Source organism: Temnothorax nylanderi, unplaced genomic scaffold, assembly GCF_030848795.1.
Source record: "Temnothorax nylanderi isolate EJ_2023f unplaced genomic scaffold, tnyl_v1.0 TNYL_tig0241_pilon, whole genome shotgun sequence".
Classification (NCBI taxonomy): domain Eukaryota; kingdom Metazoa; phylum Arthropoda; class Insecta; order Hymenoptera; family Formicidae; genus Temnothorax; species Temnothorax nylanderi.
This window is the reverse complement of record NW_027249303.1, coordinates 37,073-49,791: the sequence shown is the minus strand read 5'-3', so window position 1 is coordinate 49,791 and position 12,719 is coordinate 37,073. Positions and strand designations below refer to the sequence as shown.

General features: G+C 36.1%; 1 protein-coding gene across 1 annotated transcript; it reads left to right on the top strand.

Moving 5' to 3' along the window:
• The first annotated feature begins 5,226 nt into the window (after positions 1 to 5,226).
• LOC139779778 (F-box/LRR-repeat protein 4-like) lies at positions 5,227 to 10,237 on the top strand. The gene is made up of 8 exons (XM_071718254.1): positions 5,227 to 5,358; positions 7,426 to 7,677; positions 7,784 to 7,904; positions 8,007 to 8,466; positions 8,542 to 8,737; positions 8,853 to 9,225; positions 9,303 to 9,612; positions 9,769 to 10,237. Exons 2-8 carry the CDS (start codon positions 7,435 to 7,437, stop codon positions 10,073 to 10,075), a joined length of 2,010 nt encoding a protein of 669 aa, XP_071574355.1. The 5' UTR covers positions 5,227 to 5,358; positions 7,426 to 7,434; the 3' UTR covers positions 10,076 to 10,237.
• The last annotated feature ends 2,482 nt before the right edge of the window (positions 10,238 to 12,719 follow it).

Sequence of the window (12,719 nt, the reverse complement as noted above, 5' to 3'; positions counted from 1 at the left end):
TTAATTTGAGTTAATGAATGCTTTATTCTTCACAATGTATATGCGCGTGTTTGCTCTCGGATTTTCTAATGCGACTGACTAGTTGCACGGCAAGACCAACCGGCTCGAGTTTCCGTATGCGCGCGCATGCCAACAAGGAATAGATCTGGCGCTCGTCTCGATTCTCGCTTATATCAATATATTGATAGGGTGATCGATGTACATTCGTGCGCATCACGAGAGATATCAGGAAACGCGATTAACATATCTTAACACGGAGAACCGGGTTCGAATCCCGCTAGACCGATGAGAATTTTTCTCAGCAAAACGCTGCCCCCCCCCCCCATCTGGCGGATAGATCTCAAATGGATACAGTATCCCTAGATGGAAAACTGGGCTCCGTCTTTCGGAAGAGACGTTAAACCGTTGGTCCAAAAGAGAAAATAGGAATGGAGGAATAGAATAGGATGGAATAGTGAATAGGGTTGGGTACGTCCCTTCAAAACGCCCTTTAAGGCCCCCTCGGGGTAAATAAAGTATATATCTTTATCCTTTTATCACTTGCTCCGTTTATTACATTAACTTTATTCGCTCGATCTACACAGTTTTTGCCGTTTGCTCCGTTTCACAAATGTCTCGTTTGCTCCACTTACACCTACGTTTCGACATAATTCGACTCGACAATCCCTCGCGAGTATTTGGATTAATTAATACCGGCAGCCCGATCTCAGTCCCTCGGATCGCATACCGTCTGCCCGGAGTATTCTCTCGTATTGCCCCAAATCGGATCCTGTCGCGTCAGCCTAATTCGACAGGTGGAGCCATATACATCGCAAATCGGCGCCTATAATATATCTATCGCCATTCGGCGCTTACAACTCTCTGATATGCTCAACTTCTGACGATTGTCTGCCTATACGACCTGATGTTATTCTATACTTGATTTTAGTCTGCTTCTTGTCGACATATTTTATATCAACACGCAATACTTAAATATTACTGTTCCTATGCTGACATATTCTGTTTCATTTTTGCATTATTTCTGGCATCATATTATGACGTCAGATTCTGCTAGAGTTCTATTTCATTTCTACGAACATTATCTGATACGGCAGATCATGCTTTGTTACTGCTAAAATTATGCCAATATAGCTTGCGGCACACAGTTTGTAAAGCCTGCTAAAAGCAGGCTTGGCTATTGGGTCAGAAATATTTTGTACCACAACATCAGCGTTGCTCTCGTGCTGAATAACATCAAATGTAATTAAAACGCATAAGTAGTCTAAATTTGTCTGAAAATGGATTACAATATTGGGTGTACAACTTAATTCGGTCCGTTTTTTTGCTTGAAAAACGCATTTATTTGAACGATAAAATAAATTAATACCTTATTCAAAGTACTGTCCATCGCTAGCCACTACTTTTTCCCATCTTTCTGGCAATTTATGGATTCCGTCGCGGAAGAAGCGTTCATCTTTTGAAGCCAAGAATGAATCGAGCCAATTTTTGATACCCTGTTCTGAAGTAAAGCGTATTCCAGTCAAAGCGTTCTGCATCGATCGAAACAAATGGTAGTCGGAAGGGGCAAGGTCTGGGCTATAAGGAGGCCGAGCGTTGTCATGGTGAAAGATTATGGATTCGTGTCTGGTCACATATTCTGGACGTTTTTCGGCTATAGCTCACTTTAAACGGATCAATTGTTGCCTGTAGAAGTCTCCCGTGATGGTTTGACCAGGTTTTAGCAGCTCATAGTGGATCACACCCTTCTGATCCCACCAAATACAGAGCATTACCTTGGCACCATGGATATTCGGCTTCGGCGTTGATGTTCCCGGTTGGCCGGGCTTTACATACGATTTTTTGCGTTTCGGGTTGTCGTAGTGAATCCATTTTTCGTCCCCGGTAATGATTCGATGCAGAAAAGACTTCTTTTTGTACCGTTCAAGCAACATTTCGGACATGCAAAATCGTCGTTCGATATCCCTCGGTTTCAAATCATATGGGACCCAATTTCCTTGCTTTTGGATGTATCCCGCGGCTTTGAGTCGTTTCGAAATAGCTTGTTGAGTAACTTCCAATGTTTTTGCGAGCTCTTCTTGCGTTTGACACGAATCTTGATCGAGTAATGTTTTTAATTCTTCATCTTCAAACTTTTTCGGTTGACCCGAACGCTCTTTGTCTTCAACACTAAAATCACCACTTTTAAATCGTCGAAACCATTCTCTGCAAGATTTATCCGATGGTGCAGATTCACCATACACTTCCACAAGCATTCGATGCGCTTCAGCTGCACTTTTCTTCCAATTGAAACAGAAAATCAAAACTTCCCGCAAATGGTGCTTATTTGGAACGAAACTCGACATTTTCAACGCAGTAAAAATTAAACTTGTTGTGCAAAACTCAATGGCTTGTAAACAATATTTGGTTGACAGATGTTGACACTTCACGATACAGCAAAAATCAGCTGTCGCCGTCAACCATTTATAGCACCTAGAGCCATCTTTTGAAAACGGACCGAACTAAGTTGTACACCCAATATTTGCAAATTTTTATGTGTATTGTCAGCGTTTTATAAAGGGTATCTCTAAAGTCTGACCCAGCGCCCTGGATTTCAGAAACGGCTTTAAATATGGAAAAGTGTTTCAAATAAAAGTTGTTATAAAAAGGGGCAGATGATGAAAATATGGACTTGACCTTGAATGACCTTTTTAAGGCCAAGTCAATATCAATTAAAGTAACTTAAATCGACTGTAACTGGCAATATATAACGTCTTTCCGATATGAACATAGAAAAAACTGTGAGCCAACTCACTTTGTCGGATTCACACAGCACTTTTTTTCGGATCAAATCGAGACATTATTAATTTCGACCATCACTTTTGGTCAGTTGATGTAATTTTCGCAATAAAATTTTAAACTATTCAACTTAGAAATTACATCAACTGACCAAAAGTGATGGTCGAAATTAATAATGTCTCGATTTGATCCGAAAAAAAGTGCTGTGTGAATCCGACAAAGTGAGTTGGCTCACAGTTTTTTCTATGTTCATATCGGAAAGACGTTATATATTGCCAGTTACAGTCGATTTAAGTTACTTTAATTGTTATTCTATCACTGGCGAAAAGAGAAGTTATTAATCCAAGTCAATATGATTAAAGTTTTTTTTAAAATAAAACTCCCATTTTTTTATTACATATTCTTATAGCCCTTGTCGAGACATTTTCAAAACACTATAATAAAGCTCTCTTTCATTAAGGACTTCCTGAGATATTGTAAATTTTGTTATGCTACTTTTAATATAAAATATGAAATATCTCATAAAATATTCATTTTTCAATAACTTTACCTAAATACTTTTTTACATAGAATAATAAAAAGAATCGAACAATAATATTAATTTTTACATTTTGCGATATTGCAAAATTAAATATTTCTACAAAATACAATCAAATTTTTAAAAATATTTTTTTTTTTTACAAAAATCGATTCCTTTTATTATTCTGCGTATAAAAATATAAAGTCATCGAAAAGTGAATACTTTACGAGATATTTCATATTTTATATTAAACATATCATGACAAAATTTAAAATATGTCAGGAAATTCTTAATAAAAGAGAGCTTTATTACAGTGTTTTGAAAACGTCTTGACAAGGGCTACAACAATATGCAATAAAACAACAATGCAAGTAAAAACTTGTACATTGCTTCCTCATATTTTTTAAGTAAGCAAGTAGAAACCTGCATTGCTTCCTCTATTTTAAGCCATAGTTATTTATATTTATTTATTTTGGCTTCCTCATAGAGGAAGCAATCAAAATTATGGACCTTTAACCGCATATAAAGCTGAATCTAATCAACCAAATCTTAAAGAATTATATATGAAATTGGGGTAGAAAAGACTGAAAAATATAATTAATCAATTCTTAAGTTATAGAAATTTTAGTAAGTTTGGCTGTTTTTTTAACAGAAATTGGTAACCCCTTTATTATTAACAAAATTTATTAATTCTATTATATTCTTCAGTCTTTTCTACCCCTATTTCATATATAATTCGTTAAGATTTGGTTAATTAGTTCTGGAGTTATAGAAATTTCGGTAAACTTAGTTATTTTTTTTTAACAGAAATCGGTAACCCCTTTATTATTAACAATTTTTATTAATTCTATTATATTTTTCAGTCTTTTCTACCCCTATTTCATATATAATTCGTTAAGATTTGGTTGATCAGTTTTGGAGTTATAGAAATTTCTGTAAATTTGGCACAGACATACACACATACCGACATTTTTTTTAATGCAATATTTCGACGTTTTAAAACATTCTGAACATATTGACATTAAAAACTCAAAAAACAATCTTTTCTTTGGTTTCTTCTACCCCTATTTTATATATAATTCTTTTAAATTTGGTTGATTAGAACCAACTTTATACGCAATCAAAGGTTCATATACGAATTTACGAAAACAAAGCTTCCTCTATGAGGAAGCAAAATGGGAGATTCTATTGCGACGTTGCAGTTCCGCTGCATCGTGGTAGCGCCCCGCCGCCGTCACAGGGCGCGGGTTTTCGATAATTATATTCGTTTCGCGCCCGAGGACGGTCCACAGAGTCAGAGCGAGAGATCTCCAGGGGCATAATTATTATATAATTCCGTTTCCGTATTTTGATCCTTTTTTTTGTTATTTTGTATTGATACGTGGCGCCTCACCGAGCTGAGACTGGAGTTCCTGAGGAGATGCAGCGGATCGTAAAATGCGGAGTCGACCGAGAGGAATCGAGCCAAAATATCGATCGACGCGAACGGACCGCGGCGAGACTCGCGGGCCGACGGGCGCAAGGGAGCGTGGAAGGACACGTGCGCGGCGCGTGATACGGCGGCGGACGGACCCGTAGAGGCAGGGCCCCGGGACGCCGGGGCGGAATAAACTTTGCCTGCCCTCCTCACCTGCAAAAAGGACTCCGGGATGGATGGCCACCATTCCCGGACCGAGACAAGAAACACGGGGACCTTAGTGTCTCGTCCGCTACCGGGAAGGATCCCGGCGAAATCGTCGTGCGCGCGAGGAAACCTTAAGCGCCCTGCGGGAGCCGGGATTGTCGGCCCTGCGCAAGGATACGTCGCGAGCTTGCGGGCTCGCCCCTAATTGGTCCGCGCTATAGCGTCGAGTGGCTGCGCCCGGGGTGGGGCGCGCAATCGATTCCGCCATCGAGCGAAATTTCAGGAGCTGGAGCACTCCTGGATCGTCCTCGACAGCCTACGCACGCGTCAAAGTTGTCCGTCGCGATATTACTTTCTTGGCGATTCTGTTGGTCGATTGGGCGATTCTCCGGACCCTTGGGGCGACGGCGAGGAGCTTTCGAGGGAGAGCTGACGAACGGTGAGGTTGCCTCGGTAATATTCAGCATGTAAAGCCACGACACCGCCCTCCGGGTTGCACTCTTGCTCAGATATAATTTTGGTAATTGGTGTGATTCGCCGACAAGGCGTAATTGAGCGATCGATAACGAAAGCGAGGGGCCCCGGCATGGTCTCGTGGCCACGGGATCGTGACCGAAAATTGCGAGCCTCTGGAGATCGCGGGAGGCGCGTCCAAAAGGAATTCGCTATGTCTCGCGACCTTCGCGTTCGTGACCGCGTGTCTCATATTGCGTCGTACCTTGTACGGTCGGAACTTAGATTCCACACGCGGCAGTAATTGCGTCCGAATATTGCTCGCATTCGACTGTTTCTCGCGTTCGCGCATTATGGACCATCTGTTGCGTTAAGATAATTTCCTCGCGTTGGAATAATTGCGTTCTAGAGTATCATTCGCGTTCGATTATTTTTCGCGTTGGTGTAATTGCGTTTCGATGGTATCCGCGGTAAGATATTATCTGCGTTAGCTTACTGGTCGCGTTCGGTTGTTTCTCGCGTTAGAATAAGTGCGTTCCAATACTATTACTCGCGTTCGGGTTGTTGCGTTAGGATATTAAATGCGTTAGAATATTCATCGCGTTTGACCGTTACCTGCGTTCACGTATGGTTTGCGTTGGTTCATTATTGCGTTCCATGATTACTCGCGGTAACGCCGTGTTTTCGCGTTAGGTATGGTGTTTTGCGTTGTTACTCGCGGTAATGTCGCATCTTCGCGTTAATCATAGCCTCTTGCGTTGTTACTCGCGAAGATTTCGTATTTTCGCGTTAGTTATAGTATTTTGCGTTATGTCGAGGGTTTCTGCCCGTAATTCTTCGCGTTAGAAAATCGTTGTCGATCTCATGTTGCGCTCGGTCCTGATTGCGTCGGGACGTTGCTTGCGCTACGGTTATTACTCGCGTTAGATTAAGATACTTGCATTAGATTAAGATACTTGCGTTAGATTAAAGTATTTGCGTTAGATTCGGATACTTGGCGACAGAATCCCTGTGCGGTTTTGGACGTGGCGTTCACGCGCTCCGAGCGTGACCCACTACTATTTCACGATCCTTCGTGTTATTGATACTAATATTTCGCGTTTACTCCGGTTATTTCATGTTCGGCTGTGTCTCTTGCCGATACCCTATATTATTTGTGCGCTTAATTTGCTATTATCGTTCCTTTGCTTGGTAACGGCGCCGTCGGCGCGTTGGTTGTGAATTAACGTACTATTCAATCTGTTCCGTTTATTTTGACGCCCGCGTTATCAGTATTGTCTAATTCTACTGTATTTCATTCAAGCTCGAGACTAATATCTCTTCATGCTACGTTATCTAACTTCGTTCATTTAAAATCTGTACCATCATCTAATGTCTAAGTTTGATGTTCTCATCTTTCTTTTGCTTATTAATTACACAATTAATGTCTGAATTTCATAATTTCATCCTTCTTTTGTTCATTAATTACACGACTCTTTACAATAAATCTTGTTTTCCAATTTCATTAACTACGTGAGTGTTTGATTGATTCGTCACCCCGTCGAATGTTGCGCTGCCTTTTTATCAACCCCGCCCACAATCATTAGTCGAGCTGGCCGCTCTCTCGCACGCCGGATCTCTTGCGTTTTGTGTTTCCGGATTTTCGCGGTATTGGAGTATTTCGTGGACGCGTGTCTACGCGTCTGGCGCCCAATATTAAAGTTTCGCGTCGGATTACTGAGCCGTGCGAGGAGTCGTCGGAGAGGCCCATCACCCTTCTCTCCCCGGACCTCCTTTTGATCCGTCGCACGCCCCGGGTACGACCGGGAGTGAAAAAAAGACGTGACACTATTTAAGAAAACATGGATCACATTGACCTGGCCGTCTTATGGATGTCCATCGGATATCCGTGTGCTGTCTGGGTGAATTGGAAGCAGGATAAATTTAGATTATATAATCTAATCTAATTATATAATCTTACCGCTATAATTATAATAACATGATATACAATGCATTTTAGCATATATCACAAAAGGAAGAATTATTATTCTCCATATTTCTTGTCTTTTTTCAGAGAGAAAATATGACATCCCATTATCAACCATTATATTGCGAGAGTTGTAGTCGATATCCCTATGTCGGTAGAGTATCCGTAGGAGAGGAGGGTAGTGTCGACTTCATCTATCAATTTGCGAAGAAGAGATTTGTTGCCAAGAACCACAAGAATCTTAACACATATCACACTGCCCCTGACATAATTGGACCACCCAAATTTCAAAACTATGGAAAACTATTTCATTTACCATTTCTTTATGAAAAAATGTTGGTATGTATATTTCCTGGTATTATACATTATTGTCCCGTAAAAAGTAATCGCAATTTAAACTTACAAGAGTTTGTACTATGTGACATTTTTTTACTTTTCAATACAGAGATACAATGGAAATGTTGATATTTCAACATCTCCATGGCAAAACGAAAAACCTAGAAATGGAGCTAATTGTATTAGACAAGATATATTTGGGTATAAGACAAACGGAAATAATTATATTTGTATGTAATATTTGAATTATGAGATATTGTTAAGAAGATATTGTTAAAGAAGATATGCTTTTGTTGAGAAGAAAGTATAATTATATATTTTCTATTTTGAAGGTATCGAGTTTCATGAAGCTGTATATCCAATCAGAGTCTGTATTTACGAAATACATCATCCTGGAAGCGTAATTCAAATTTCGGCCCAAAATTCTAATAATTATAAGTGGTTTAACTTGTGGGATCAATCGTCTCATTTTGTACCGCCGACATCAAGATTATTTTCTCCACCGTTATCGCATCCGTGCAACTTTAAAACCAAAATGCTCAGACTAAAGTTTAAAAACAGTTCAAGTGTCTCTTACACAAAGCTAGATGCTGTGATGCTCATCGGTACATCAGAATTGATCCTTTCTAGAAGTCCTAACGAGAGCTTAACTAATCTGTTAAAAAGAATTAACTGCATGTACTCTTCATGCCATGACGATGTTCATAATTTAACAGCAGATTTAAAAAGTGCACACTTGGATATAGTTCATCTGCAACAGAATTTTCCCGAATATTGTATTATTTGTAAAAGGTATTATTATCGTCGACATTAAATTCTTTTTTTCTGTTAATAATGAAAATAAGTTTGTTTCGATAATATTTGCAGCGATATAAGAAGGGTTTCTTATAAGAGTAATTTGAAGCAAAAGGCATCTCAGGAGGTAATCCCTTGTTATGAGCAACCTCTTGAATGGAGATATTCGCATCGTGCTTTATTAAAAAGTGATTCAAATTATGCAAAGCGTATGAAACTCTCTTCGGATGAATCCAAGGAGCTATCACGCAGTTTGTCTGAGCTTCCTGTAAAGTATCCTAAGAAGTCTATTTTTTATAATAATATTTATTGCAATGACATTTCGTACTTTGAGTATTAAAGTATTTATTTTGTATTATATTAATTATATTTTATCTTTACAGGATGAAATACTACTAAAAATATTTAAATACTTAGATTTGGTAACATTATGCCGCATGAATGAAGTAAATAATAGGCGCTTTGATATTTTAACACGGGATCCTCTACTCTATACACGTTTGAACATGCGATATATTAAATCTCAGAAATATATGTGCAATATATTTTGTTATTTTACACCTAGATGTAAATATTTGCAACAATTAGATCTTACATCAAGCAACTTTAATATTAAGGATTTCGCAAACTTTCTTGATAATTGCGGCATACGTTTAACGCACTTAAGACTACGTCAACAGTTTGCAGACTACTACAGCAAATCTGTTGACAATTTTGCTTTACTTAAAATTTCAGAGATATGCAAAAATTTGAAAGGTATGTATATATACGTATAGTATATAATTATCAAGCTTATTGGTAAATTACATATAACTAATACAAATTTTTCTTAGAATTGGATCTAAGTTATTGTTCTGGGATAGACGACGAAGGATTTTCATACCTCGAGAAGTTGAAAGGTTTGGAACGTTTAAACCTTTGTTGTACACGTATAAACCCTCAACAGCTTTGCAAAATACTGCAAAAAAATCAACGGATGTGTGAGTTACAGTATATGATAAACGAAGACGCAGTTGCTATAGAGTTGGGAAATTCGTGTCGTGACTTGAAAGTAATACATTTACTGCATGCATGTCATCTTACACCTCAGGGTATTAGTGCCCTCGCTGATTGTAAGAATTTACGAAAAGTGGATCTTTATCTGTAAGTGTGTATGCTACATTTTCTTTTAAAATATATATTATTGTATTCTTTATTGGAATTTGTGTGTTTGCTTCTTTTGCGAGCATCTTGAAAAAGTTACATGAATGTTCTCTTTGCAATTAAAGTACTGTACTAATTATATGATTTTTGTTACAGAGGCAGATACCCAGCTGATGATAACTTATTTAAATTACTTTCCTTTTATCAAAACTTGCAAGAAGTTTATATTTCACATGCTGTCCTCACTGATCACCAGTTGGAATTACTAGCACAGTGCAAAAACTTGAAAGAGTTATATTTTGATAATGTAAAATTTTATACACCTGATAAATATTCCTTTATTTTTGAACAATGTCCTAACCTGCAAGAGTTTTGTTTCACACACTGTGATATAAGAGATCAATTGGTTAATCAATGGAAAGAGAGATATCCGCATGTGTCTGTCTATACATACGACCGATAATTTGAATAGTTTTTGTTTACTAGTTTAGGACATATCAATTTAGTTTTGAGTTACGTTTACTTTTTAAATTTTTATACTTACAGACTTACTTTGTAAAAATTATCTGCTAAATTAGGTTGTAAAAAAAGTTAATGTCTAATAAAAACAAAATATTTATATTTATTTATAATTTTGTTATTTTTAAACAATTCTATTTTATTTTTTTTTTTTTTCATAATTTGACTTTCTTCGGGCGATAGTGTCATTCCTTTGTTTGAAATAATTGTTCGGCGAAATACTGCAAAAGCTACATTAGTAACATCGTCAGTAAATTCTTAATATTTCTTTCCGCAACCGTATAGTTTCTTTCAAGAATTTGTTTAGAAATATATCTCCTGTGATACTTTTTCTAGCTATACTTACTAAAATATAACAGTTTCTAAAACAGCTTTCTGTGAAGTTTGTTGTAAAATTTATTTTTATACTGTTCTGAAACTAAACTCATGAAAGCTACTATGAATATTGGCAGAATTTGTCTGCCATTTTCTCTAAAAAATTATACTATAATTTTTGTACATTTAATTTAATTTAAATACTCAACCTTGCGATTGTCACAGAGTATTTAGTGCGATTATATAATTCATCTGTATTTTCGAAAATTAGTTTTGCCATTTGGCCCTCCCCCTGAAATCCTACAACTTTTGTCTAAAATGGTTTTCCGTAGTTCCATATTATTTAAGATATTTGTCTGGAGCATTTAAAATGCCATACTCTGTATATTAATTATATTCAACATTATATGTCATTCATACTGTACATTCTTCTTACAAAAGATTTACGAAGAATTTGATGTAAAAAAAACTTGGCGCTGCTTTTTTACTCCTGTCGCATTCTTCCATAAATTATGTTTATTGTTTTTTTATTTAATAAAAAATCTTAGTACTAATGTTTAAATTTTAATGTTTAAATTTTTAAGTCTAGCAGCGCCAAGTTTTTTTACAAGAAAAATTTATTTAATTTATTTTAATTAAATATTTTTATTTTGTATTGTTACTTCTTTAATTCTTTCTAATTAAAATGATTCTTTGTAATATTAAAAATTTGTTAAAAAGAATTAAGAATAAGCTATTACCACTTGGGTTGGAATAGGAAGATCCTTGAATAGGAACACAAAGATACTACTTGGGTTTTATTTTTTAAAAGTAGTTGCACAACCAGTTATTTTTCAAATCAAAGCAATATACATATTCTCTTTGCAATTGACACAATTTAATTTAAAGATTTCACATCTTTTTTTGAAATACATGTTACTTGAGTTGAGTTAGGTGTGTATCACTTGAGTTATAATTTTTTTGAAATATATACACTATAACTATATGTGTACTTGGCGCCTTTTTTTTAAGAAAGGTAATTTTGTACGGATATCATGCCTTTTTGTAATATTATGCATTTTATAAACAATATGTACAGGGTGTAAAGTTATTTCGAAGTACCTATATAATACTACCACTTTGTTTTTTTCGAGGTAACAACATATACGCTATGCATGTACTTGGCGCCTTTTTTATCTTTTTTGAAAAAGGTTATTATTTACATAAAAATTAATAATATTTAAGTAAAAATAAATTATATACTTCTCACAAAAATTAAAGGAACACTAAATATATCTTTAAAAATAGGCAAAATTCCAGCAGCTGTAACTTTGTTAAAAATAAACGAAATTTAAATTTAAAAAAAGGATTTTAAAGCTTAAAATCTCTACTTTCGAAAGGTTACTATTATTTTTTAGTTTCTGTGAGTTTGATAATTTTTACATATAGAAAACTACGAGCTGGACAAAATAGAAAACTTTTCTCTCACTTTGTGGGCCTGTCACGTGCACAAAAAAAATCTGCGAAAATTTTCGACTTCCTAACGTGAAAGCTTGAAGTTTTTCTTGCAAAATCTTTTTTTAAAAATGTTTCTACGATTTTTTGTTGCTGAGTTATCGTGGATTGAATAAGAAATGAGCATTTTGACTTTAATTGCTCATAACTCTCTTAAAAAAAATTATCGTATTGCAACGTAAAAAAATTACGTCTGGGAGTTTAAACAATTTCATGTTTTTCCGCATTTTCCTTTATTTTCCATGTTTTCTCTGCTATAGACGTAATTTTAATGGCTATTTTCGGATTCTACGATTTAAAATACGTAAGATTTATTCGCTCCCCTATTTTATGTATCCTCCTTAAGCAATTTTACAATCTTTTGTACGTTTTGCTGAATACAACCATAGAGGCCACCATGAAAAAAATCTCCTAGCTATTTAGCAACTTTTTTATTAAATGCAAGGTACTTAAAAGTACAAAAAAATATAAAGAATAAATTTGTGTTGTTGTTCTACACAATTGTTTTCTGTGTCAAAATAAAAAGTGTGCAAGTAGAAACCTTCGCTCACAAAGCTCCTCTATGAGGAAGCTTTTATTTTATTCTATGTATAATTATTAGTATTTATTTGTTTCGGCTTTCTCATAGAGGAAGTTTTGTGAGCGAAGGTTTCTACTTGCACACTTAAAAACTATAAGGAAGCAATGTGCAGGTTTCTACTTGCGCACTTAAAAACTATGAGGAAGCAATGTGCAAGTTTCTACTTGCACACTTAAAAACTATGAGGAAGCAATGTACA

Coding starts and splice junctions, on each gene's coding strand:
- LOC139779778 (XM_071718254.1), top strand. CDS start 7,435: ATGACATCCCATTATCAACCATTATATTGCGAGAGTTGTAGTCGATAT. Junction 7,678..7,783: donor TTCTTTATGAAAAAATGTTG/GTATGTATATTT, acceptor TTTTCAATACAG/AGATACAATGGAAATGTTGA. Junction 9,613..9,768: donor CGAAAAGTGGATCTTTATCT/GTAAGTGTGTAT, acceptor TTTTTGTTACAG/AGGCAGATACCCAGCTGATG.